This window comes from Thermobia domestica, chromosome 9, assembly GCF_964235325.1.
Source record: "Thermobia domestica chromosome 9, izTheDome1.hap1.1, whole genome shotgun sequence".
In the NCBI taxonomy this organism is placed as follows: Eukaryota; Metazoa; Arthropoda; class Insecta; order Zygentoma; family Lepismatidae; genus Thermobia; species Thermobia domestica.
In genome coordinates, this window is record NC_137462.1 from 68,312,552 (window position 1) to 68,340,429 (window position 27,878).

The 27,878-nt window shown below is 33.8% G+C and overlaps 1 protein-coding gene across 1 annotated transcript in view; it reads left to right on the top strand.

Annotated features, from left to right (window-relative positions):
- The window catches only part of LOC145694715 (phospholipid-transporting ATPase ABCA3-like), a 142,578-nt gene extending 127,289 nt beyond the window's left edge, over window positions 1-15,289 (top strand). The window contains exons 24-26 of the mRNA XM_081771245.1: window positions 990-1,200; window positions 11,192-11,408; window positions 13,395-15,289. Coding sequence (XP_081627371.1) covers window positions 990-1,200; window positions 11,192-11,408; window positions 13,395-13,658 — 692 coding nt within the window. The 3' untranslated portion in view covers window positions 13,659-15,289. The remainder of the gene's footprint in view (window positions 1-989; window positions 1,201-11,191; window positions 11,409-13,394) is intronic.
- The last annotated feature ends 12,589 nt before the right edge of the window (window positions 15,290-27,878 follow it).

Below are 27,878 nucleotides of genomic sequence, written 5' to 3' on the forward strand. Positions count from 1 at the left end.
CACGAGTTAATGTTTTCTGACAAGCAAACTGAAGTATTGGATGCAACACTCGCTAGTCTTATTGAAAACAATGATACGAAGTAGTTCTGTATATATTACGAGAGAATCTAATGAATCGGTGGTCATTTTTCTATATTATTGCGTTCACCAACGGTAAACCAATAATAACACCATAATATATTATGTAAACGTTTATTTTCAAAATACAGTTGGATCCTTATTATCATTTTGCACACCAAAAATATTACATATTGAAAAATTCTGTTGCGTTCTTAGCATGATATGCCATACAAACTGGAATAAAAACATATAGAGATTATCAGGATGTGCTGCTTAATGAAACCTTCAATAGTTCGCTAAAATTTAGAAAAAATACACGATTGTCTTGAAACTTGTAAGAATAATAGGTATAGTTCAAAAAGTATTGGTAGATGGCAGCACTAAGATGGAACTCTACACCAGGACAGAACAGTGGTGTAAAAATGGCGGGAGCAGGGGTAACATGTATCAAAGAACAGAATTATGTTATTTGTTTCCATTAGTAGAAGGGATTGTACTGATAGAATTTCATCAAAGAATAAAAAATGTAATATTCTCATGCATAGGGTATACATATTGCTTATGGACTGAAATACTGTGGCAGATTGTTTACTTTTGGAACATGCCAGTGGAGCCGCCATTTTTTCACTACAAATAAACCCTCGTGTAGCATTCCAATGTAAAGCAGGCACTAGTTGGTCACAAATCATACCTATCATTTAAGGAAAAGTTGAAAAATTCATGTGTTTGTGTGTGTGAAGCATAACACAATGTACATTTCAGTAGGTCAGAATTCCTTTCACCTTTGTAACTCTGTTTCCAAGTCCTGGGAGGGAATCTGTTTGGAGTTTTGTAACTTGCTGTATAAATGCTATTAAAACATTACTTCATACAACTGTCTCAACGAAAGATATGACCTAGATATTCTATTTTCTGTTCTGCTTAAATAGGACTGAAAAACTACGGCGATAGAGAGTGTGGTTCGTATAATCTTGGAAATAGACGAAAACTAAGTACCGCCATGGCTTTAATTGGAGATCCTTCAATGGTGTTCCTTGATGAGCCCACCAGTGGAGTAGATCCTGCTGCTAGAAGACGTTTGTGGGATATTCTTCAACAGAGACAAAAGACTGGGCAATCGATTGTTCTCAGCTCACACAGGTAACAATAGCTGGAAGACTGGATCTTCTAAGTTCAGTTCATTGAAATAAATAAAATGCTATGTTAATAACAAAAATGGTTTCTTCCAAATGACTTTTGTCAAAACCAAACCTAAATAGTTCTTTTCAAAGTCAGAGCCTACCCAAACTTCTTTGTGACATCCCAAATAAGCTTTCATAAAGCCAAGAGCATACTAAACCTGTTATACCGATCAGAAAACGCTGATCTCCCTCTTTTTATTTATTTATTTTTTTAATTAACTGAAAATTGTTCCCTTACAAGATAATAGTCCAGTCAATATGTGGTTTGAACCCCAACGAATTGCAAGAAAAGCTTCTCTTTGTTTTTCTGGTAGAAAAAAAATAGCATTCTGAACAGCATATCGAAATTAGCAAAAATTAGACGTCCATTTGGCCGCCATTTTGGATATTGTTACTAAACACCTTTCTCAGAAAAAGCAATTATATCTTCTCACAGAAATAAGACAGAAACTTCGTTCTTGTGTCAAATTGATGCTATAAATAAATGATATAATATAAATGAGAAAAGATGGTACAGTCTTGTAATGAGGCCGCCATATTTAAATATGGCGGCCGTTCTTCTAAATAAAAATTCGTTATATTCGGCTCGTTATCTGTTTTAATTGAAATGAAATGAAATCTTTAAGTTTTACATCCCACGGTTATGCCGGTTAGGCTAAAGGAGACAGTGATGATGAGAGATAGAATAGAATGTCCTTTTACCTTTGACAGCAAAATCAATTCTGTACCTTAAAAATCAAGCGAGCTATACCATTTTATGTGGCAAGAGTGTTGATATTATAATACTGAACTCCGCAATTTAAGGTAACATGCCTTTCTTTAAATAATGTAATATTTTTATTTTATAAAGAGAAGTATCTGAATTGTTGTTATAAATTAACGAAAACAATAATAATAATAATAATAATAATAATAATAATAATAATAATAATAATAATAATAATAATGTTAAATTTTAAAGATATCTTCCATAGTAAATCTATTCTATCATCTTTATCCTTCAACATTGGAAGAGGTTTGAATTTCATGCTGCTGCAGATGACTTTTGCACGATTATATTCTATGATGGGAAATTCGGTTTGGATTATGAAGTTTAATTTACATACGTTTTTCCTAGGAACAGTGTTGCTGAGTTTTCTATTACTGTGGGTTGCAGCAACAAATATTTCCATTCTATGAAAAGTACTTCTCCGTCAAGGGTTGTGATGTTGTGGTCAACATTATCGACAGCAAACATCATCTTAGCACTTAGAGGTTCTTCACTATCTAACATATCTGTGACAACAGAACTTGCAGCATTCTCTTCAAATCTTTGAACTTCTGAATAGAAGACACAAAATCCCATACTAGAAAGTATGCATATCACAAATCTGGAGCGCAAGTGGTGATGTATTTGAACTGCTAGTCCAAATTGTAATGGAGTCATAACTTTTCTCGGGCGAACTGCCTGGGAAATTGCTTGAACTAAACTTCCAACTTTTCTTCGGATGTCCTTTCCTACTACAAGGTGTTGAAGCAGGCAACGCAAACTACTTGGAAGATACCCTAGTGTGGCTTCCACATCATAATTTGCTTTAGAATACTCATTCGTAACAGGTGCAATGATAAATTTAATGTCATTTTAAATAACCTTGGCCGCTATTTCAATAATTGCTCTCTTCTGACTTTCTTCATTATCATCTTTGTTTTGTTGTTTGAAGTAGTCTCATAGAATTTTGTTTCTATTTTCTCAAAATGTTTCTCATTCTCAACCACTACTACAAAGTCAGCGTAATGTGCTATTAATTTTGATTTAATATAATAATGGCTATACGCACTTGAATCACTATCCTACAAGTACTCTTTCATCTTATTACTGAGGGCTCTGATTGCTATTTGTTCTTCATCATTGTTCTCAAAATATGAACATACCTGCAGAAAAGCCTGTTCCTGGTCAATAATAGTAGGCTTCTCTACTTTCCTTCTCTTATCACTTTTTGGTCCTGATCTATGCTGCATAGGAATGTCACAAAATGTGCGGAAACTAGTATCACAGGAATGATGATAAGTACAGTCAGCAGCATAAAGATTTCCACAAAAAAAATTCAACATGACCTGGAACTGTGAGTCCCAAATCATCACTACGTGCTTTACATATAGTAAGTATATAGTTTCAGAAAAATGTCAGTTTAAACAAAGATGTAATCACTGTAATCGGAATTTGACTTATTCAGCACAACTATTCTCCCACAGAATAAGTAATTTGTTTTGCTATTATAAGAACCACTATTGTTTTGCTATTATAAGAGCCACTATTAATACATGTACTATTCCCTTTACCTGCTGGAGTAGAACCTTGTTTCAATTTAATGTGTTTACCAATCTTCTTCTTGTTTATATATTTCAGTCGACACTTCTTATGAACTTTCCTTCCAACAGCTACTTCCATCACCTCTCGCAACGCTTGCACGATTGATACCCTCTGCACCTTTCTGAGTAATTACTATGCTCTCTTCATTTTCTAAAGCATAACATGTAAGGAAAATCCACGCTTCTCAATTAGTGGCCATTTTCCAGAACCCGAACAATAGTTTTGACTGTTTTCTTTTTATTTTATCCGTCTTCGCCAACTAAACGTCCTTCTGTCACCAACTATCATATTTATCATTCCATTCCATGGACTAGCCAATCAATAAACGATCAAATGTACAAGGTAATATGAGTCAGGGAGTAGAATCGATTTCATTTAATGTTGTTAACTTAGCCAAACTATCTAATAAAGCTGACGATACACACTCAGCAACCAGCAAGGCTCTTAAACTATGCTTTCTTAATGTACAAGGGTTGAAGGACAAATTACTCCTTATTTCAGAGTTTGACTACGAAAATGATATACATATTTTCTGTGTGAGTGAACATTGGAGTACAGACATTGAACTCCAATACAACAATATAGATGGTTTTTCTATGGCAAATAGTTACAGTAGGAGTATATACATACATGGTGGGGTCGCTATCTATGTTAATAGCCAAATAGAATATCGTCAATTAGATATAATTTTTCTTAATACTGAACGTGAATTTGAATCAACTGCAATTTTTCTGGATCAATACAAGTTAATAATTGTATCTGTTTATAGAACTGCTGATAGTAATCCAAATATTTTTTTTTTAGAAAAATTGGAGAAGTTATTGTCATTTCTCAGCAACTGGCATAATTATGAGATAGTAATAGGGGGCGATGTAAATGCACATTTTGATGTGATTACTGACAAACGAACTGTCCATGAGTTACATAATCTACTCAGACAACATAATCTTCAAGTGGTTAACCGTAAACCGACTAGAGGCACAGCGTGCTTAGATAATGCATTTACCAATGTAAAAACGGAATATTTAACCAGTAATGTATGTCAATTTCCTTTCTCAGATCATGATGCCCTGCTAGTCAATCTAAGTACAACAGAAGTAGAATCCTGCAATTTTAGTTTTCCCACCACCGAACTTATAGCAACTAGGCCCAACACAGAAACTAATTTGCAAAGTTTCATTCAACTATAATCGTGTATAAACTGGGAAGTAAACATTAAGTATGATAATTTAAATGCCAGCGATACATTTGATCTTTTTTTAACTGTTTCTAAATATTTTTGAAATGTGTGTGCCTAAAAGGGTGGTCCGATATAATTCATCAAAGAAAACCAAGTTAGGTAAAAGAACGTGATATACCCCAGAACTGTCTGCTATGAAAGCTAAAGTAATGCAGTACTATAATATATATAAGAATAAAATGACTAGTGAATCCAGTGATATTTATAAGTCTAAAAGGAGTAAATATAAATCTGCAATAAAGGTAGCGAAAGCAACATACAATGAAAATTGCATTGAATTATCATCAAATAAATGCAAAACTGCATGCAAAATAATCAACAAGGTAAGCAATAGTAATAATAATAACAACAATAATGTTACGCTGTCGCCTGATACTCTTAACATGTATTTTGTTACTTCCGTAGAGGAAATCAAGAAAAACAATGCAGATACTAATGTGAATATGCATCAGTATTTAAGTCAACATAGTCCATTTAATAGCTCTTTTGTTATTAACTATGTTAGCCCTGATGTCAGAAAAGTAGTAAAAAAATGAAAATTTCTGACAGTAAGGATGTATTTGACATATCGAACAACCTTATAAAAGCTATCATTAATCACGTTGCGCAACCATTTGCAATATGCTTCAATAAATGTTTCTCTCAAGGTATTTTTCCTAAAGCGCTTAAAATAGCAAAAGTTATTCCTATTTACAAAACGGGAGATCGATCGTGTTCGTCTAATTACCGTCCAATATCTCTTATTCCAGTTTTTTTTTCTAAAATTATGGAAACTATTGTTAAAGATCAGCTATATAAATATATGACTGAGCAAAACATAATTCTAGAAGCTCAATTTGGATCCAGATCTGGGAAATCCACAATTGATGCAGTAGAATCACTAATGAAAAAAAATAAATGAAGTTTTTGAAAATAAGGGTTTTGCTTTAGCTACATTCTGCGATTTAAGTAAAGCATTTGATTGTGTAGATCATAAAATTCTGTGTGATAGGTTAGCGTATTACGGATTCCATAGTAGCAGTTTAAACTTTGTAAAATCCTATTTAAATGAACGTAAACAGATAGTCAGTGTTAACAATATGCTTTCAAACATCTTAGAAGTGAAATATGGGGTACCGCAGGGTTCTGTTCTGGGTCCGGTACTATTTTTAATAATGATAAATGATTTGCCTCTAAATACTAATACGAAACAACTTCGTGACAACTTCGTGAAGTCTTAATATATTTTTTTGTGGTTTTCGTCAAACTGTTCGCCAGACATTCATATAGTAAGCCACAGCCTCGAAATTACGCACAAACATTTCGAAACACTTTAATAGTACCCATTAAAGTTGCTTACACACGGCAGAAAAACATTCAATTTGTTCATGAATTTATGTGCAGGACATCCGAGACACCAACCACTGAGCCATTGTAACAAACCGATAGCAGCAGCAATGCACTGGTGATTATTTTTGTAAACTTCATCAACATGTGCAGAAAATATTGTGTACATGAGAATGCCTATACACTCCTGTGATATCCATTATTATTATTATTATTATTATTATTATTATTATTATTATTATTATTATTATTATTATTATTATTATTATTATTATTATTATTATTATTATAGTTGTTTTCGTTAATTTATAACAACAATTCAAATAGTTCTCTTTATAAAATTAAAGTATTACATTATTTAAAGAAAAGGCATGTTATCTTACTTTGCGGAGTTCAGTAATATAAAATCAACACTCTCGCCACCAGTGTTACTTCCAGAAGCGTTTTTGGGGGCACTGCCCTCTCCACCCAGAGCTCTGAGAGTGCCCCCGGACGAGACCAAAATAATACGTCTATAATATAATAATAAATAAAATAGTACCAGCAGTACCCCCCGGCATACTAAATATGCCCCCCCGGAACATTATTCTGAAAGAACGACTGCTCCACACAAAAAGGTCTGGTTTGCTTAGTTTTTAAAATACAGAAATAATTTTGCTATCAATGGAAAGAGAACATTCTACTCTTAACGGACATTTCGGATGATTTTTTGGAAACTTTAACGGTTTCATAGCAATGTGCCAATTAAGATACATAACGAACCGACAGTAACAAATTTTTTGGAAAAACGGCCGCCATATTAAATATGGTGGCCTCATCACAAGACTGTACCACCTTTTCTCACTTATATTATCTATTACCATCAATTTGACACAAGAAGAAAGTTTCTATTTTATTTCTGGGAGAAGACATAATTGCTTTTTCTGAGAAAGATGTTTAGTAACAAAATCCAAAATGGCACCCAAATGGACGTCTAATTCTTGCTAATTTTTATGTGCTGTTCAGAATGCTTTTTTCTACCAGAAAACAAAAAGAAAAAGCTTTTCTTGCAATTTGTTGGAGGTACAGCCCTAATTTTCCTTATATTTACCGGACTATAAAGCTTAGAGATCCATAAAATGACTTTTTCTACAGAATTTTCCCAAGGAGGTGCATACAAAATCTCTTTTCCACTCTTAAAAATATCCAAAGTGGCGAAAATCGTAAGAATAATTTTCAAGACAAAGTGTAAGTGGTACATACTAATGCCCGTCAATAAATTTTCCCAAAGTAAAGATCTAGCTAGTACCTAAAAACCTGAAACTGATATTCGTTTAACTTCATTAGAACGGGTAAAAAGCCATATTTGAGTTTCACCCAAAATATATTTTCTCAGACTCCCCTAATGAGTTTCTTTAATGTTTAGACCTAGATAAATTGCTTAATTTTATTTAAACACAAGTTTTCCACCAAATATCATATAAAACTTTTGACCCTTTCTTAACACATGATAGACAGGCTACCCGATATTATTATTACAAATACCACTAAATAGGTTTTTCAAAAGTCGATACTTTACGAAATTTATTTCTCCAACTCCACGGAAATGAGTTTTCAAGAGAAATTATGAAAACCATTAGAGCTGTTTTCATACTAAACTTTACATTTATTGTTACCTTTTTTAGGGTTTAGGAACATCTGGAAGACTGAATGTTATAGTTTCTTTAAACTAATCTTAATAATACAGCGTATTAACTATGAAAATGATATCCCACGTGCATCATTAACTCAGGTTAACAAAATTAACTCAAAACTGGTTTTATCAAAATCAAGAACTAGCTAATCCCATTAATATCAACCATATTATTTCATAAAACATTCATTTCGTTACTTAGTCTGTAATTAATTTTCACAAAAGCGCCGTGAATTACTTACCTCATAGTTGAAAACTAATTTAATATCGCTCTTGCAGATTAACTCTCAAAACGGTAGATTTACTCAATTTCATCAAAATTATTGTGCACCGAAACGAGTAATTTATGCACGTATGTAAACGCTCCTAATGCAAAAATATGTTTTTATGTACCCAATTTCTTTTTGTTCTTTGCTAATTACCCAACATATTTTCTAATGGTATTTTGAATTTTATCAGATGACAAGTTATTTAAAATTTTCACATTTTGAAAGCTACAAAATTCTTAACCTGAATATTTTGGGTTGACTAACGCCAAAGTATATTTGAAAGATGATGAATCACTTATTTACTTTCTAGGAACAAACATTATCATTGATTTGTCTTTTCCATCTGCGGAGGATGCTGGGAAATTTTTAAATGCTCTTCCTTCATCATTTGGCTTTTGTTGCTTTTAGTTTGAACCTTCTTAAGAAAAGCTTGGAGGAAATCTTTCTGCTACCAACATAAAAGGGCATTTAAAAAAATATATATTTGTTATGCAGTTCAATACAATCTCTTTCTGTGAGAGGAAAATGGAACGTGGTTCTTTTATCGATCTGTATTATTTCATATTATTTTCTCTCGATTTCATTTTGTTAAATAGTAACATGTTGCTAGCTTATGTTATATATCCCCGTAAGTTCTTCGAGACGTGGATAGCATACTTAACTGATAATGCCCATCCGAATTTTACTTTTCCAGAACAAACCGAACATGCATTTGTTATATCAATTTTATTTATTTCCCTGTTTCAGTTTGTTTTCGGATTTGTACCGCGAGCTTAAATATATTGTAGGTGAATCATTGTTTTCTAAGCGATTTTTTTGTAAGGTTTAATCCTTGAAAGATGACTATACAGTTAAGTTTTGCTATATCTAGCTATAGTTTTGACTACATCAGGTAAATTTTGCTAGTTTATTCTTAGATTCTTTCGTTGTCATTCTCCAGTAATCCCAAGGTGTCGTCCTTTACTTGTACTTCAGTCGTTTAAAAGATTGATGCTAAGTAAATTTTCCTCGTTGGGGTGGAATTTTCTGAATTCGTGAAAGTGAATTATATATTTGTTTTCTGTGCGTCAGAAAGCTCTTTGTTACGAATTTCTTACCTGTTCGTGTTTAAAAGAAACAAGTAGCAAGAATAAAATTACCTCTGTCAAATTCTGAGTATAATTCAAATAAGCTAATTATCTCAATTCTGGTACATTGGTTTCTCAATAATAATACAATTAACAATACAAGTTTTTCACGTCACCATGCCAAATATTATCTCAATTCTGTTTTTTTTTTTTCAATAATTATACAGTCAACGAACGTTTGGATCATACCAAAAATTATCTCATTTCTGGTTTTAGTTTTTCAATAGTAATACAATTAAAAATACTAATTTTCATCCCATCATAACAAAACTTACTTCAATTCTTGTATTAATTTCTCAATAACAATAGAATTACAATACAAAATTTTCGTATCAACACACCAAAATTTATCTCCGTTCTAGAAACAGTTTTTCGATAATAATATAATTAACAATACGGATTTCTAATTTTGTTTTTAAATGTAAAGATTTTTTCAACCCTGGCAATTCATAGATGTTTGAATATGATATAAACTGCCTCAGTCTGTTATGATACAGAAAATGATTGTAGTTTACAAGACATTTTACATGAAACTGCAACAAACAAACGTGCTAAAAATCTCTTCTTTCTTCTCCCGCATTTGTCATATTAGATTCGTGCAATTCAGTAATGTATGCATATTTCTTGTATCAGGAAGTCTCTATATACTCAAATTCGGAAGTTATAATATGTGACGAGTCAACAGAAGGATATCTGCTTTCCAACTTCCTTTGCGGACTGTTTTATTATTATTATTATTATTATTATTATTATTATTATTATTATTATTATTATTATTATTATTATTATTATTATTATTATTATTATTATTAGCAAATACTTATGAACTAACAATTATTACCCAAATTCCATCTGATGCAGTGAAGAGTTTCTAAACGTATGACACATTAGTCACGTATTTCACTTCTTTATAGTAGGGACTACTCTACTCGAATGAATCATTACTTTGACTGAAAAGCATAGTTTAGGAAATGAAAGATTAAAATGCATTCTTTCTAAAGTTATAATCTAATTATACCTATTTAGGTATTTTAAATTATTGGGGACCATATTGTGCATCTTATATGATTCCTACAAATAATGCTGCTATATAATATAGGTATTAATTCTGTATTATATAAGATGGAATTAACTTTATATTTTATTGTATTATATTTTATTGTTTGTGGTGTTTCCCTTCTTTGTATGCTACTATTTTGAATAACCGACTACGTGCAGGCTGTCAGCAGCGAGGCTATATGAGACGTGGAACTACAGCTTAACGTTAGATTCGAACCACGGGAATGGAACCCAGGTTTCCCAGGCCAAAGGTGCAGACGCTAACCGCTCAGCCACGAGAAATCTGTGCAGTTAACATAAGTATATTGCATAATTTGAATAAGGTTTAGCAGAGTGTTTAGTTGTATATAGTTAATTCTTTCATTACTTATAAGCTGTAAACTTAACTTAAGAATACGTTTTGATGTTAAATTACCGAAATTTTTAATATTAATTTATCTACTTCAGCGATATTTTTAAAACAGTAACCATAAACCATCTCACTTTTCTTAGCTACTCCATAAATAACTTCATAACATTATGTGTATGCAAAGGTGTGGTATATGGCTACTTCCTTAATGCTTTAAAAATCTATGAATCTGTTCATAAGTTCTGGGTTTATTGTTTTAAATAACATTGCCGATGAAGATACAAGTTACTGTCGAAAATTCCAGTAATTTAATGTAAAGATTATTATAATGAAAATACTGTTAATATTAATTCATGCGTCAGTTCGTTTCAATAAGCATTCTTCATTACTGATACTAGTGTATTTATTTCTCTAAAAAATCACACCTTTTAAAACATTTTTCATAACTCATTAGTAAAACCTGTCTGTTCCAAAATATATTAATAGTCTATAATACTATAAATTTATGAAAGTTTCACGACTAATAATTGATACTAACATTAGTGATTTATTTTACAGTATGGAAGAATGTGAAGCCTTATGTAATAAAGTTGGAATTATGGTCAATGGTCAGTTTGTGTGTTTTGGTAGCATCCAACATTTGAAATCAAAATTTTGCCAAGGATTTACTATTTTAATAAAGCTGAAAGCGTCCACTCAGGAAGACGTTTTAGAAGCCTTAAATCGTACTGTTGAAAGGCATCTTCAACCTTGTATATTGAAAGATGAACGCCAGGTAATTCAGCAGATTGCGTTGTATCCGCTTTTCTGGTCTTACCTCATTTACTTTTAGCATTTTTCTCTATCACTGATTCCAGTAATGATAAAATTTTAAAAGAAGGATTTCAGTACTCAACGCCAAATAACGAAACTTCATTTTTTTAAAGATGACATTTTCCTTTTTTGAAAAAGAAAAATCTTGCATATAAAGTTTTCAATATAAAATAAATGTCATAATACGATCTATACTTTGTAGTAGCAATAAAATGATAAATGTCGGTCACTCAATATGTGAGGTACTAATAATAACACACTCGGAAGTATCAATTTCTGGAGGCAATACTAATTTTTACAAGTTCACTCTGAAACTAGAGGGAATTGTAATATAGGGTCTTTCAACTCTTCTCCAAGTGATGCAATTTCTTGCTAAATAATAGTAGAGGGTGGGGTTTTGATCAAAAGAAAGACTCGATGATCTTTTTCACGTCGTGAACGGCGTTAAGTGACAAGCCTACAAGGGCACCCTTAAGAAAGAAGGCAGTGTAAGAGGATGGCCGAAGTTCTAAGTTATAGGCTACATGTGGAAGGATTACTACACCAAATCTAAATTTTCTGTCTTACTGTGTGTTACCTGTGATATGGACCGTTTCGAATCGAATTGGGAATCCATTCTCAACCAATGAAGCAAAGTTATAATCCTATTTGATCCTCTGCAGTTAATAAAATTTCTTTAAGTTAAAATAAGTTTGTTACTTTCTTAAGTTATGTACAATTTAATTCTGTTTGAAAAACAGTGAATGTTGTAAGGATAAGAAAAGAATTGGGTTGTAAATGTTTTATAAAATTATAACAGCGGGAAATAAGAAAAAGATAGAAATTATCAGTTGTATTGCGAGAAATTTGTGATCAAATTAGAAAAAAAAAATAATGTAAATAACGGAGATTTGGAAGCCTGCATCAATTGCGAAAAGTACAAAGATTGATTCCTGAAAGTAAATTGTAAATTAATGTATGTCGAGGATGGAATCAATATGAGAAAGTTATAAGTACGAGTTGTTCGAGAAGGTATGAATACTAATATAAAAGGTGCTTACCGAGGAGTGTGCATTGCTTTGGAATTGGCGTTAGTTAACAGGAATAGACACGATAGATAATCGAAGTGTTTATTTCGTATTATTTTGAAATAGAATAATTTAAGTAACATCGGCCCAATAATTTAAGTAATTATCTATGAATATATATATATATATAATAATGCTGAAATATACTAGTGGTACAAAAAGATAATGAAGTAACAGCAAAAGTCGGTCACTAGAAGCTCAAACTTGACAAACGTTATCATATTTTTCTGCAAAGAACCACTGTCTCTCACTTATTTAAAATCGTTTATATTACATGTCAGGCTTTCAGATTTTATTTATTGAAAATTTAGCGTTCCTTTCCATCACCGAAGCTATATAAGGAGTAGATAAATAATTACAATTAAAGGATGCGAACCACATATTCCTCAGTCGTATGTTAAGTCTGGATCTCTCTCATGGAAGGCGAAAACGCTAATAATTTTGTCAGAGACTCCCAGAAATAGATTAAACTCCGCCGGGTCTGGTCATACCGTGGGATAAATTGCCTTGTGGTGTCTTTACACCAAAACAGTGATGTGAGCTTGTCTTAACGCTCTGGTGCCGACACTAGAGTTGCCGCTAGACTTCTACTCGCTAGAGGAGTTCCCTCCACCAGTAGGTATAACTAATAGACTAAGCCACGAAGGAGTCACACAATCGGAATATCCCATTATCTTACTCGCTAGAGGTAATGGTGGATTTCTGAGGGGTGGTGGTGTACGAGGCAACGAGAATACCCACTGTAGTAAAACATGGGGCTAAAATTCAGCGGAGATGCAATGGATTTCCATCGTTTTAAATCTCAAACAATTATCTTTGTGTATCATTTTTAGTTGGTTCAATAAATAAATCATGTCTAATTAGAATTATTACATTTCTAGGAGCTGTTACATTATCACGTAACAAATCCATATACTTCTTTGGCGAAGTTGTTCTCTGCGATGGAAGAGATAAGAAGAGATTATTCAGCAGTTGAAGATTATTCTATTTCTGAAACAACTTTGGAACAAGTGTTTCTGTTGTTTGCAAGGAACCAGGAAAAAGAGAGAAAACCCAAAGGAAACCTTCTAACCAGGGGTGCCAAAGCGATTTACAAAAAGGTCAGAGGGCGACGTGAGGAGGATGCAACACTGGTTGTTCAGTAACAAAAGCCTACAAATAGGCTACAGTGTGTTGGGAACTTCCTTTTTTTAATATTTTTACCACATGAGAAACTGGATTGTGTGTTTTCATTATTGTGTAAATAGAAATCGTGTTTAATTTGAAAAGTATTGTTAGGTTGGAAGCAGTGTTTATAGTAGCCGAAGTAGCCAGTACTAGGAGCTTTATATTGGGGGCAACAAAGGTGTTGGCTCCCCTTCCCCCATTTCATGAATTAGGAATATGTCATTTTTTAAGCTTCAAACGATTGAGCTCTGTGCGACATCTTTAGACATACGTCGGTGAAAGGGCGAATTGGCGTATCTTGATTTTTATAACTTTGCAGGAGAGCGATTTAAAATGTCTCGTTCAACGTTATATCTTGCTTTACATTTCAAAATACGCCATTTTTAGAACGTTCATACCTATGTTAATATAAGGAATTCCGGTATGAAATTTATAGTTGATAGAGAAGGTTAAATGAGGATAGATGGTGCTCATAACTCAAAATCAAGTTTTCAAGTTACGCCACTTCGCCCTTTCACCGAGTATCTTTTGATACTTCTCAATATTTTATTTCCATTAAAAACCTGGAATCTTACACCAGTAGAATTGGAGCTTTTGTTCTCAGAAACGAAACTTGACATAATATAGCTTTTTGTATTTGTTATGTTGTTTTACGCGAAGAAGTAGTCGTTTCTCTTAACAAAATATATAGCAAATTCCTTAGCTTACAAGCAACGGACATGATCGTGTCATCCGGACATCCGAATCAAACCTAGTCCATTCGATAAACATAACAAAGATATGTCCATGCACAAAAAATTAGGTTCCATGGACAACGAAGTAAGTCCCTGGGGCCCATTAACCCTGTTATTATAAAGAAAATCGTAGACTCGCAGTGAAATAGCTATTGCAGCAACATTGTTCATTGGAAAGTCATGGTTTATTCTCTTCTTCTCTTCAGCATGAAACAAGCTTTCCAAAGGTGATATGTATTGAGGCCCCTAACATACCTGAACAGGTAAAATTGGAAGAATGTCGGGAAAATTCCCTCTAGAAATCCCTTCCCTCAACTTTGGACCCCTCTGGAGTGGCGCCGGGTAAAAGCACACAATCCAATTGCATCTCAAACAATACTATAGAGGATAAGAAATGTGTATACCAAGTTTTGTGTTGATAAACGGAATAGGTATGAGGGGAAAAACGTGTATTGGTATACAAGATTCGGATGTCCGAATGATAGGTTCATGTCCTTTCCTTTTAGTAATATTTTCAAAATCATATCAGTTTCAAGCTCAAAACTAAACAAACTAATTCAGTCATTAAAAATGTTAAAAAGAACATTAAACATGTTCATTCAAGAGTCAATAACATGAAAAAGTAACAATATGTATCCAGTTTTTATTAAATTGCCTCATTAATGACGCAATGGGCACATACGTTAGAATCTTAGTCTATATCAGAAGATTATGATTCGTATACTGCTGTTTATCTTCCTTTTCTTTAATGCTTTACGTATCTCTCTCAGCGCTTCTTGTCTTGCCAGCATGTCGTCTGAGCATGTAACCAGCTTGCTTCCTCTACTTACACTCGTAGGAGAGGAATTTTACAGAAATGTATAAGATTATTTGCTTCCATGAAGTTATATATATATATATATATATATATATATATATATATATATATATATATATATATATATATATATATATATATATATAGAGAGAGAGAGAGAGAGAGAGAGAGATGTTTATTAGTTCAGGAAGCTGTTACGGGAGGTTTGAACCTCAATTTGCAAAGTTTAAACACTGTTTAAATGTGTTTATTGCATCAATTTACACTCTGATCCACTCTATTTTAGAAAAATAATTTGTAGTGCAACAAGAAAAAAAAGCAAGTTGTATAAACAATACACGTTTCATTTATTATAACTGAAGTTCGCAGACAAATAGATCACTAGGAACAAAAGAGATTTTGACGATTGATACTACTTAAGTTTTGCCAGTAGCGATAACCACAAAATGCTATTTTTTTTTTTTTTAATATTTTCATTGTTACCTATAATTTATATCAGTGTTAAAAGAGTAACTATGTTTTTTATAGGAGTGTTTTTATTTGGTCAACATGCAGTCATAATATCACATTTTGTTGTATACTAATGCTACCACCTTCTAATTTTTCAAAGTCGAAATCTACGGCCTCAATGTAACTGAGACTCTCTACAGACCGCTACAAATTGCGATATACTATAAGCTTTAAATATAGACTGATAAATAGTCATCCATATATTATTTTTACATTATTTCATATATATATATATATACATGTATGTTTGTATGTACAATTTTAAGAAAACTTGTTGAAAAAAAAAGTGTTCTGAAAAGTCCAGAATCTTAATTGTATTTTTGTTAATAAAATTTCATGTTAATTGTTGAATTTCACTTTAATTCTGAAAGCATTATAATTCAAAATAATGAAATCATACAGTAATGAAAAGCTGGTAAAGTCTAAAGTACCAAGATATCATCTTACACCTTTGTCTCCAAATATCTTCTTTCCTTTTAGAAACGTGAAGTTGCAAGTGTGGGAGGCGCTAATTACGTTATACGTTCCTCTATCTTAGTGTTTTCCATCCTTTCGCGTGTAACCTTATATTTAAATAACTCATTTCGTCTTTTCTTATCAATACTTTCAGAATTAGAGCGAAAATTTGACAATTTACGAGGAATTTACTCAAAAGAAGCAGTTTTTTTTTTACTTTTACAAAGTTCGTAGTAATTAATATATAGAGCATTATTTTTGTATTTGAATATACTGTATTTGTAAACAGCATTTATTATTGTTTTTTTATTGCACAACTAAAGATGTGAACAAAAAAAATATGAACTTTCGTCACAAGTGCCTAAGATAATAAGTAAATGCTATTCAATAAACACGTTTACATATTATTTTTGTTGTACTTAATAATATACTCGTACTTGAAACCTGAGAAAGCTACGAAGTCTCGATCGCTTTAACAAATTAAATGATAGGAGATTGACAGATAACCAATTGAAATGGCAACTTTATTATTATTAAGTTATTATTATTATTATTATTATTATTATTATTATTATTATTATTATTATTATTATTATTTTAGTAGTAGTAGCAGAATAAAACAGAAAACTTATTACAAGAGTGAATAACGTGATTTGACACATAACTAAATAATAATTGCTTTATCAACGCCTGCTATTGTACAGGATGGCTACAAAGTCCCGTAACCCCTGAAAATAAGTAGCATAAATCACTAGACGTATATAAATAACTACACACAAAGAACTGAATGACATGAACAACAATGTTTTCGAGAAATTTTATTGAAATAGGAAACATTAACTGTCCAAAGGAACAGTCTGTCGACCGTTATTCTCATGACGAAGGATAATACACCGCCAGGTTCTGTGCGACATTTTGCAGAGCATTGCAGGTGTAACTTGAGTGAAAGCTTGTTTCACAGCTTCCATCAGTTCGGCAACACTGGCGCAAATCCTGAGGGGGATAAGGAGGACATGTCTCCTCCAATCTTGGAACTGAGCGGGACTATGCCCCCAATAATCCGATTTTAAACGTGTTTTTTGGGGGAAAAAAATGATTTGTGTCCGATTGAAACAAAAGAAAGTGAGGTGAAATTGATGTCCCCCCAGTATAAGCTTCAAATCTGCTCACCTCCCAATGTTGAAGACAACTCTGCTTCCCTGTTCCTCCATAGCATTGTTTTTCCACTTCATAAATATCTTGAACATACATACATACATACATATATATATATATATATATATATATATATATATATATATATATATATATATATATATATATATATATATATATATATATAGATAGATAGATAGATAGATAGATAGATATAGATATAGATATGGGTCATTTGCAAATAAATTGGTTTTTTGGAGACTAAAAATGGCGAAACTTAAATAATTAAAATATCGTTCTCATAATAAGCACTCACCATACGCACTAAAAATTTAAACCATTCATGGTCGAGGCCAATTCATTTATTAAGGTTTTCACCATTTTTACAGTGAAAAGAGAAATCCATGGTTCAGGAGAATGCCACGAAGCCAGGAGAATGACACAATGTTTTAATTTTATGGTCATAACTGGCAGTCAGAGATTCACATAACCGTAAACGTTAATACAAGGAAATTTTTAACTATAGTTAAAACGTAAAGGAGTCAGAGCGCGAAGCAAAGTTTAAATTATATTATTACACTGCTCCACAAAACTTAAGCAACTCGAAGAAAGTGGCAGAAAATAAAACGACACGATCACTGCACCAAGTATAATGGACAAACAGACGGTCCAGATGCACAATGCAACACATATGAAAACGAACAATACAGTTAGGATGTACAGGGTGACCAAAAAGTTCAGCACGACGATACCTCAACAGGTGAAGCTGGGTTGTGCGAGGGCATAGGCAGTCAATATGGCATGTAACCGCCACGAATAGTTATACAGGCACAACATCTGGCCTCCATGCTGCAAATCAGAGTGTTGATCAAGTCTTGTGGCAGATGGCGCCACTCCTCGAGGAGAGCTGTTTGCAGGTCAGGGAGAGTGTGTGCTGGTGAACTGCGCTGCGTTATTCGCCGCCCAAGAGCATCCCACACATGCTCGAAGAGATTCAAGTCCGGCGAATATACAGGCCATGCAATACGCGTAATGCCTTCGCTCTCCAGATACTCGGACACACGATGAGCACGGTGTGGGTGGGCATTATCATCCATGAACAGGAAGTCTGGGCCAAATGCTCCGCGGAAATTGCACACATGTGTATTGAGAATTTCATCCAGGTACCGTTGTGCTCTCATAGTGCCATGTTGCACAATATGGAGATCCGTTTTCCCGTCCAGCATAATTCCACCTCACACCATAATGGAACCACCGCCATAGGAGAACGTTTAGCAATGAAGTTTGGATGATAGCGTGCTCCTGGCTCTCTCCACACTAAAGCCCGATCAGAATCTGACGACAGGCTGAATCTCGACTCATTGGAGAACATGACACGCGCCCACTGGTGTTCCCCCCATACAACATGTTCCTGACACCATGTGTAACTGCACGTTTCTGCTCCAGTTTCATGGCACACACAGCGCAGGCCTTTTTGCATACAGTCCTGCTCTATTGAGTCGCCGACGAACAGTTTCACGACTCACGCGTTGTCCTGTAGCCTGAAACAACTCATTGGCCAGTTGAGAGCATGAAGCTTGAAGGTTACGTTTGACAGAAATTGTGCGAAATCGGTCCTCGACGGCCGACGTCTTCTTCGGACGGCCTCCTCCATGACGTCTACTGACTTCACCTCCATTTTGAAAGCGATTGCACAGCCTCGACACAACACTTTTGATCACGTTGAATTCCTGCGCCACTTCCACTTGCGATCGGCCGAATTCCACCGCCCAATGGTTTGCCCGCGGTCAAAGTCACTCAAATGTCGTCTACCAGCCATTGCAAGGTGTGTACCCCACACAAGAACCACTAACTCAATGCTTAGAGCCTCGGACACTACTGGGCTGTGGTGTACGGCTCATGGCATAAGTTGTTCACCGCGCTTGCAACAATGCTGCTTATGCGATAGAGTGTTTGCTCTCCTTGCCTGTGTGTCTCTGTGTATGTGCATGCCACTAACCAGTGTTGAATGGGCCCCACACGTCACTTATACCACGTTCTCTCGGGTTGCTTAAGTTTTGTGGAGCAGTGTATATAAAGAATAGGGAGAACATAAAATAATAAAGCGACATGTATGACATAATACTTAGTTTTAATTACAATATGCATACAAACATATAAAATATATTGTATGTTTTAGAAAATTATATATAACAGTAACATCACAGTCGTTCAGTCTAATTTATATTCACATTTCTATGTGAGAAACTAGGAACAGCAACATGCTATCTTAAAGAATATAGCCTATGACACAAATTCTAACCTGAAACTCGACGGCTATTAGACAAGAAGTCTGAAAATAAACATACCATTTCATCATACAAGCTTTGTTTGTTGGAAAGTATAAATTTGATGCGATTCATATATTTTTCACATAACTTTTATAAAACAAGATTTTACCTAAAAGACTGTGACTTTTGTCCGTGTTCAATAATAAATGTAAGAGACCGATTTTTATCTTTCATAATACTATAGAAGCAAATGTATTATTAAATTTAAAAAAACATAGACAGAGTATTTGTTTACCATTCTATACTTAAAAATTATAAAACCCACGCTGCCCTTTTACAATAATTTCTGGTTGTGGAAGAACTTCAGTAACTTCATGAACATTACAACTGTAAGTAATATCATTAAGGTTGCTCTTCCATAGTCTCATGTCTTTATCACAATGAATAAGATACTCAACATTCACTTCACCATCCTTCCCAGTGCAATGTACTGAAATGATCTTTTTTGTACCCTTTATATAACACGAATAAATTTTCCCTCTTTAATGTGTCCTGAAGAAGGAACGCTTGCACAAGATGCATTGTCATCACTACTATAAAAGTCTTCAACTCTGAATTTCTCTTTGGTTGGAATTGGAGAATTAGAGTACTGGCCTTATTCATAGTGAGAATAATAGCCTGTACAATCAAAACAAGACAGTATCCTCATTCCGAGCAATCGTCTGTTACTTGTGTCCTTTTCAGTGACCACTTGATGTACAGACATAGTTATTTTTAGCTCTAACATTAACAGGGTGCATGGCGAGCCTCTCTGCTAAACAGGGAAAGGCGGGGAGAAAAGCCAAGTTAGTTTGACAATTGTTTTTGGTGCGATAATAGCTTGTAACCTCGCAGTATGTAAAAAATTATGTGAATTTACAAAAGCACAATGAAAAAACAAACACCGCCCAAAAGAAGATAAAATGGAAAGTAAGGAAATTCATCTCTCCACCTTAAGGACATCCCCCTGGAACCGCCAGAAATTACTTTTCTCCAGCATTAAAGTGAGTGAAAAGTGAAAGTGCGAATTAATAAAAAACGTACGATGTAGTGAAGTTTAATCGGTGCCTTGCGACTATCGTGTCTTTCGCGATTGTAATAAGAATAATTGGGCCAAGTGTTAAATTTTATTACATTTAATTATTTAAAACAAAGTGCCAAAATGTAATGTAATATGTGTTTGTGCAGTTTTGGTGCTGTTTACTAAAGTGAAAAGTGAAATTTTGCATATTCTTTATTAAAATAATGATCATGGTATAAATTTATATTTTCTAGTTTGAGAGATTTGAATTTACTTTTTTCCAGCACAAATAACTAATGCCTATGCAATATAATAATTTTCGTATTATTAAATTGTATTGCCATTGCGAATACAATTAAAATAAGCTTTTATGTCAATTTCCCAAAATGTTCTGACCCAAACTTTGAACCGTGTTGTCCAGCGGTTATATGGTCGGCTTTGGTAGAAAGTCCGAACTGCTATTGAATTCTAAAGGAGACGTCCAAAACAGAAAGGATTGAATCCCGAACTGTTGTAAATGTCTAAGCCCTCCTAGGGAACTGCAAGACACGAACCACATACAATCATAACGCACATAACAACATAACAAACACAGTTTCACTTCTCCCATGTATGAACACTTTTGACGAATAGCGACGAGATTGTAAAGACAGATTATGATTTCTTGCACTGATAGAATGAGTATAAACGGTAGTTGCACTTTATATAGGGCACGCACTAGTCCAATAACCAGACGGACTGCATATAGTATAGTTTCGCCAAACATACAGTGACTGTGCTGTACTTTACAAAGTATAGTCGTCAATATGATCGGCTGAGTTGACAGCGCCCTCCCCAATTACATAACATTTCCACTCTTACAAACCCTAACTGCAACCAACTACGACAAAAGGAGGCGTAGCTCTTAATAAACTGTGGCCTCGGTCATTTAGTTTAAGTAGCGGCAGTAACATCACATTAACAGTGGAATATTTGGGGACGCGGCAGATGTCCTAAATGGCAGAAGTCCTAAAAGGCAGAAGTCCTAAACGGCATTAGACCTAAAATGCACAAGTCCTAAAAATTATTTCGCGGCTCAAGTCCTAAATGGCAGAAGTCCTAAAAGGCAGAAGTCCTAAAAGGCACAAGTCCTAAAAATCATATCGCGGCAGAAGTCCTAAACGGCAGAAGTCCTAAAACGCAGAAGTCCTAAACGGCAGAAGTCCTAAAAATCATACCGAGGCAGAAGTCCTAAAAGGCAGAAGTCCTAAAGTGCAGAAGTCCTAAACTGCAGAAGTCCTAAAGTGCAGAAGTCCTAAAAATCTCTTGTGGCGCTACCATCGCGTCCGTAAGAAGAATACTGTCAATATGTTAGTCAAAGTTTTAGATATACTGTTTCATATTACAGAGCCTTAGTTCTTACAAGTTATTTGTATAAATACATATTGTATCGTTCTGAAATAATAAATAAATAAATAAATAAATGAAGCCTATTGTCCTTTCTTACTCTTTCCATGATATATTTCTATGTTGACAAAATTTTAACTTTCTACCAAATGTGATTCCCAGATCTTTCATAATGTATGTTTTTCTCTATTTCCACACCATTGACTTCATATTAGTAACATAATATTGTGTTTTAGTTATGTACGTCATAAATTTTGCTTTCCTTTTGTTGTTTTGAAGTAAATTATTTTTACACATATATTTCTTGTACATAAGTCTTTCTGTAGCAAATAATTGTCATACTCGTAATTAACTACTCCTGGGATACGACTGTTTCGGTGTAGGACGTTTTGGTGTGCGGAATGCTCGGTGTAAGGATGTTTAGGTGTGAGGCTGGTTCGGTGTAAAAGTTCTAATGTTTACACCGAAACGTCCACTCTTCAAAATGAAAATTATTCGTTAGGGAGAAATAAATTCACGAAGTAGAACATATAAATTAATAAATAAAATAAAAATTAAATGTTTCTGTAATTGGCAAGGGTTACTTATTTATAGTGAGTCCCCTCGCTTCACTCTATGTCAGTACTTCTTATATCCTCAAATGTTATAATTATTAATTGATTGGGAAAACGTTTTACGGTAATGATATATAGTAAAAAGTGTGTGATGCATAAACATTGTGTACACCACACACACCATATTACGGCAATAACTGTGCACAAATCGCAAAATGCTGCACAATCTTTGAAAGAAAATTTTCAAACACATGTGGTTTTTCTTCCAATAACCGCTTTTATACCATGCATACCCAATAAGATTAGCAAATCTAGGAAAAGAAAACTGATTATGAATCAGTGATGAGATCTTAATTATATCATTACGGAGATGTAAATTCATGTTATAGTTGTAGAGAAGGACAGTGTCAGAAAAATGTCTCAAGAAAATTTTAACGGCCTAAAGAACAAAACAAGAGGCTGAATCCTACCAGTTGTTCCTGCAGAAATTGTTTCTATTATGAGTTACTCTTTTGTTCTTAAAATAGGTCAAAGTTGAATTGTGACCACTCCACGAAACTAATAACAAAATGGACTTTGCATTAGACGCTTGAAGAAAAATTTCTTGGAACCATGATCTCACAAGACTTAATGTTAATTTTTCCGGATTTGATGCTTTTACAAGGATATCTTCAAATTTAGAGAGGTTGTGTTGGACTATAAGACCAAATGTTCCATTGTTTTCCTACAAAACAATTAAAAGTGGTAATAACAAAACACTATTTGCAGAAATTAAAGGCTGTATGATGTAGCTACGAGTCATAGAATTTACTGACTGTACCACACTTTCTACTGTTTGTGTCCCTGTAAACACTAGAGTACGTCCCGTCTGCATTTAAAAATTAAACCTATTGATCAGAGTTATAAATATTTAATTTTCCAATATGTGTTGCTTCACATTCGCGACAAATGCATTGGCATTGGCTTCTAACTTTTTGGTTATAGATTTAATCAAACGTCCTGTTAAAATAAGTACAAAAAGGGGTTTCAAATCAGTCTGCACCTTCTCTCAGTAGCCCCTGCCAATTATAATTGTTCTTGGCTAACTGCAGAACATTTCAAACCAGAAGACTATTTGTAATTGTAATCATCATATTGGATCCGCCAATTTGAATTTTGTAATTTCAAGGTCAGGTTCTGAATCATCTGTCCTAAAACCTTCTTGACAGTAAGCTGGTCGTATCATTTAATCTTCTATTTTAATGATTGCTTTCTGTTTATGCTTGGAGGCCACCTCTAACGTTCAAAGAGTGGTTTCTACCCTTAAACCCGCACCATTGCCAAAAATAAAATTTAAAAAAAGTGACGATTATTTTCTGATATTCTACAAGTATGCAAAGTTTCATTCAAATCAGTAAATTACACTTCCGTAAGTCTCCTTGTTAGTGCTGTTCAAATAGAAAAAATAAGTTAATTGGCGGATATGAAGTCAGAACAAAAAAAAAAAAAAATACGCCGATGTTACGAAGAGACTGAACAACGTTTGTGAAAATTACAAATCTGACGATGTGATTACAGTCTTAAAAGGAATTGTGTACAATTTTAGATTCTTAGTTGAGTGATTCTATGTAATTATATTTTTTTCAACAAAATTCCTTTGAGTTGAGATGAGTTGATTCTGAGTTTAACGTCCCGTTCAGCAGCGAGGCTATATGAGACGTCCACATACTGATTAACGTGGAATCCGAACCACATGAGCTCTCACCGGAAATCGAACCCGGGTCTCCCACGCCAAAAATTCCTTTGAGGTATTATTCAGTTTGTATATATTATTACTGTGTCTCAGGAACTTTGTACAATATATTTATTTCAATTTAGAAATAATGCTGAATATTTTGCAGTAAATTTGATTATTATTCTATAAAACTCGCCTATGGACATCTCTGAATAGAAATTATTGTTGCGAATGGATTGGTGTTGTATTATCATCCTGTCTCAATAACAATGAGACTCAATAACAATGTTAATCAGTTTACACTATTCCAGAGTGGCTACACTATGACACTTCATGCCTGTTCATTACAAGCATATGATTAATGCAATCAAATATTAGGCTATACACCGAAACGTCCTTTACAGCAAGCGTGCTTACACCGAACCATCCTTACACCGTAGCGTCCGTACACCGAAACATCCGTACACCGAAACGTCCTACACCGAAACATCCTACAGCGAAACATCCTACACCGAAACGTCCTACACTGAAACATCCTAAACCCTTACTCGTTATCATTATTAATAATAATTTTAGTGTTACTAACATAGTTGTTACCGTTGGAATTAAATACGTTCATATTGGTATTGTGGCAACTACTTAGTACTGAAATGCTTTATCGAATATTTAAGTCTGTAGTTTGTAGCAGGTTGGCCATAGAAGTTAATGGCTTATAGCCCATAGTGCGTCACTGAAATTTTAGAGGATCTTTGAAAAGCAACTTAATTGAAATTAATGAGAAATATATATATTTAAAATACATTTATTTAATACAAGAACATTACGTTTAATCAATTCCGCAACCATGGTTGAGGAAGGGATGTATTAAAGTACGAACCATTGAAATAGTGCAGAAGCAATAGCTGAGTTTTTTATAAACATATATATAAATGAAAGTATACTAGAATGTAACTAAGTAGACTAGAAATGAAAGAATGTAACTATATATATATATAAATGAAAGTAACTATATTTGTAACTTAACAACACTTGAACCACCAGACTGATCTCGACAAAAACTTTCAACATAGATGAGGTTCGGGTCTGAAATGGTTTTATCATTTCACTTTGAAGGTGCAACTTGGAGGAAGGAAGTGCGGATATATATTTAAAATTATCGATCTTAGTGTCGAACCCATAGTTTTCGGGGTTGCTGAGATGAACACTGACATCTCCGATGAAGCTTAAATTCTAATTCAGCACTGCAACTTGGGGGAAGGAGAGGAAGATGTATAAAATGATCGAAAATGACCGCTATAAGTGCCGAATCCATAGTTTTTGGGGTCGCTGAGGTGAACAGTTACACTTTCGATGCCGATAACGAACAAAGAGGGACGTACATATTAAAGAAACTTAATATTTTCCAATACACAAGTTTTGCTTTTAACAGACTTAAATCTGATTTAAACTACTCACTGAGTAAAACAATACGTTTATTGCAAAAAAAAGATAACGTGTAACAGTTTCACCAACTATCCACTTTGGCTTCATATATATAAAAGGAAGCAAGAGGTTACTGCAGATAATAAAGGAGAAGCGAAAAAAGAAGAGGAGGAAAGAATAATGGAGAAAGTAGGAGTTATATATAAGATGCAGTGCAGAAAATGTGATATGTGCTATATTGGCGAAACGGAAGAGAAGCTGGAGTGAATAGAACAACATAAGGACGACATTAGGTTGAAGAGAGACACAGTACTGCAACTACAAGCACACAAGAGACACGGGACATTCAATCAATTGGAGTGAAGTGAAAGTGCTGGGCCAAGAAGAGAGAAGGTTAGTCAAGAAATGGAAAGAAATAGAAGGCGATAGAGTCATGTACTGGAATTCAGGATTTAAAATTGATGAGCTATGGGGTAAATTATTAAGAAGCCTTAAAGATTAAACAAGTCAATTGTACAAGTTTATTTTTATAAATTTAGTATTTATGTATTTAGTATTATTATGTGGTATTTATGCAGTGTTATTTATTTATTTAGTATTCACATTTCAGAGTTACATGTGAGATAGGGTGACCAGATTTTGATAAGTAAAAAGTAGGACACAAGTATAATAGTATATGATAGCCTACTGCGTCGGCAATACGAGTTTCCTTATTTCATTTAACGTTAACCATTCATGTTTGTTTGAAAAAAAAAAGTAAAAGGTACTCAACAGCAATATTGAAGGAATTAAACTCAACTCCAAATACCTACTTTCATGCATAAGTACGTGCATGGTTGATGAAACATTTGAAACAATTTGATGGAGTAACAAGCAAGAGTTACTTTAATAAAAAAAGAAAATAAGTATGTTGAAGGATAAAATTTCACTGAACATATAAATGCGGTTTGTCTTACGTTCATTACATTGTTAACTTTTTCCAAAATAACAAATATCTTTATTAATATGTGACATCTATTTACCAACTAAACATCAATACACTGCTTGGTGATATACCGGTATTATTCGTTTGCATGTACAGCGCGTAGTAACTTGCTATTTTGCAAAATCATGTTATGGAATTCACTACAGGTACAATTATAGTTACATTTGTTATTATTATGTGTTTAAGAGTTTCAGGGGGCCACGGTGGCTCAGTGGTAGAGCATTCACCTCTGGTGCTTGGGGTCCCAGCCCCCGCCAAGTGAACTTTGTGCTGGACAAACACTGTGTGCGTGGGTTTCCTCAGGGTTCTCCCGTTTCCTCCCTCGTTATTCATTCCACCATTTCATTCATTACTCATCATCACAGTCTCTTTTAGCTTAACCGGCATAATCGTGGGACGTAAAACTCAAATATTTCATTTCATTTTTTTCATTTTATGTTTAAGAGTTTCAATTTTTAACTGAAATTTTTCATCAGTCCACAAATAATTCATCATAAAAAGTATCTTCTCAGTCGGAACATTTGTAGCAGAGTGCCACATACTAACTCTGCAATATCACATACTTGAGAATATGGAATGGAACTTTCAACAGTTCACTCCATCTTAAATTTACTCTCATTTGAACAGTTTTCTATTCTTTATTTTTTTTTTTCGCAGAAGAAGCATAATTCTTTACATTTGTAATCTCATGAAACAGATGGGAATCTTTTGTTTCTTTTCCTGACAATTTATTAATGTACCTCAAGCTGCTATGCACGTTGTTCCGTTCAATTACTGAGTTAAGTCTTTTCCAATTCAAAATATTATCTGCGAAAAGTGTGGATCACCGCTGAATATACTCAATACAATTGGAATAAAAGTATCGTATATATTTCTTAAAATTCGATACACATACTAACCCATTTTAAAAAGATTTTTCATTTTTGACTGAATTAGAAGAGGAAGAAAAACAGTTGTCAATCGATTTTGCTTTGAGTTCGGTGACCAATGCTGAACATTCAATCATTGAAACATACTGGACTTTCAAGAAAATGACCAAAATCAGTAAAAACTGATGTCTGGTTGTGGATAAAATATACAGCCATATTTCAGACAAAGGATAACTGAAAAAAAAAAAAACTTCAGTGATTGTGGA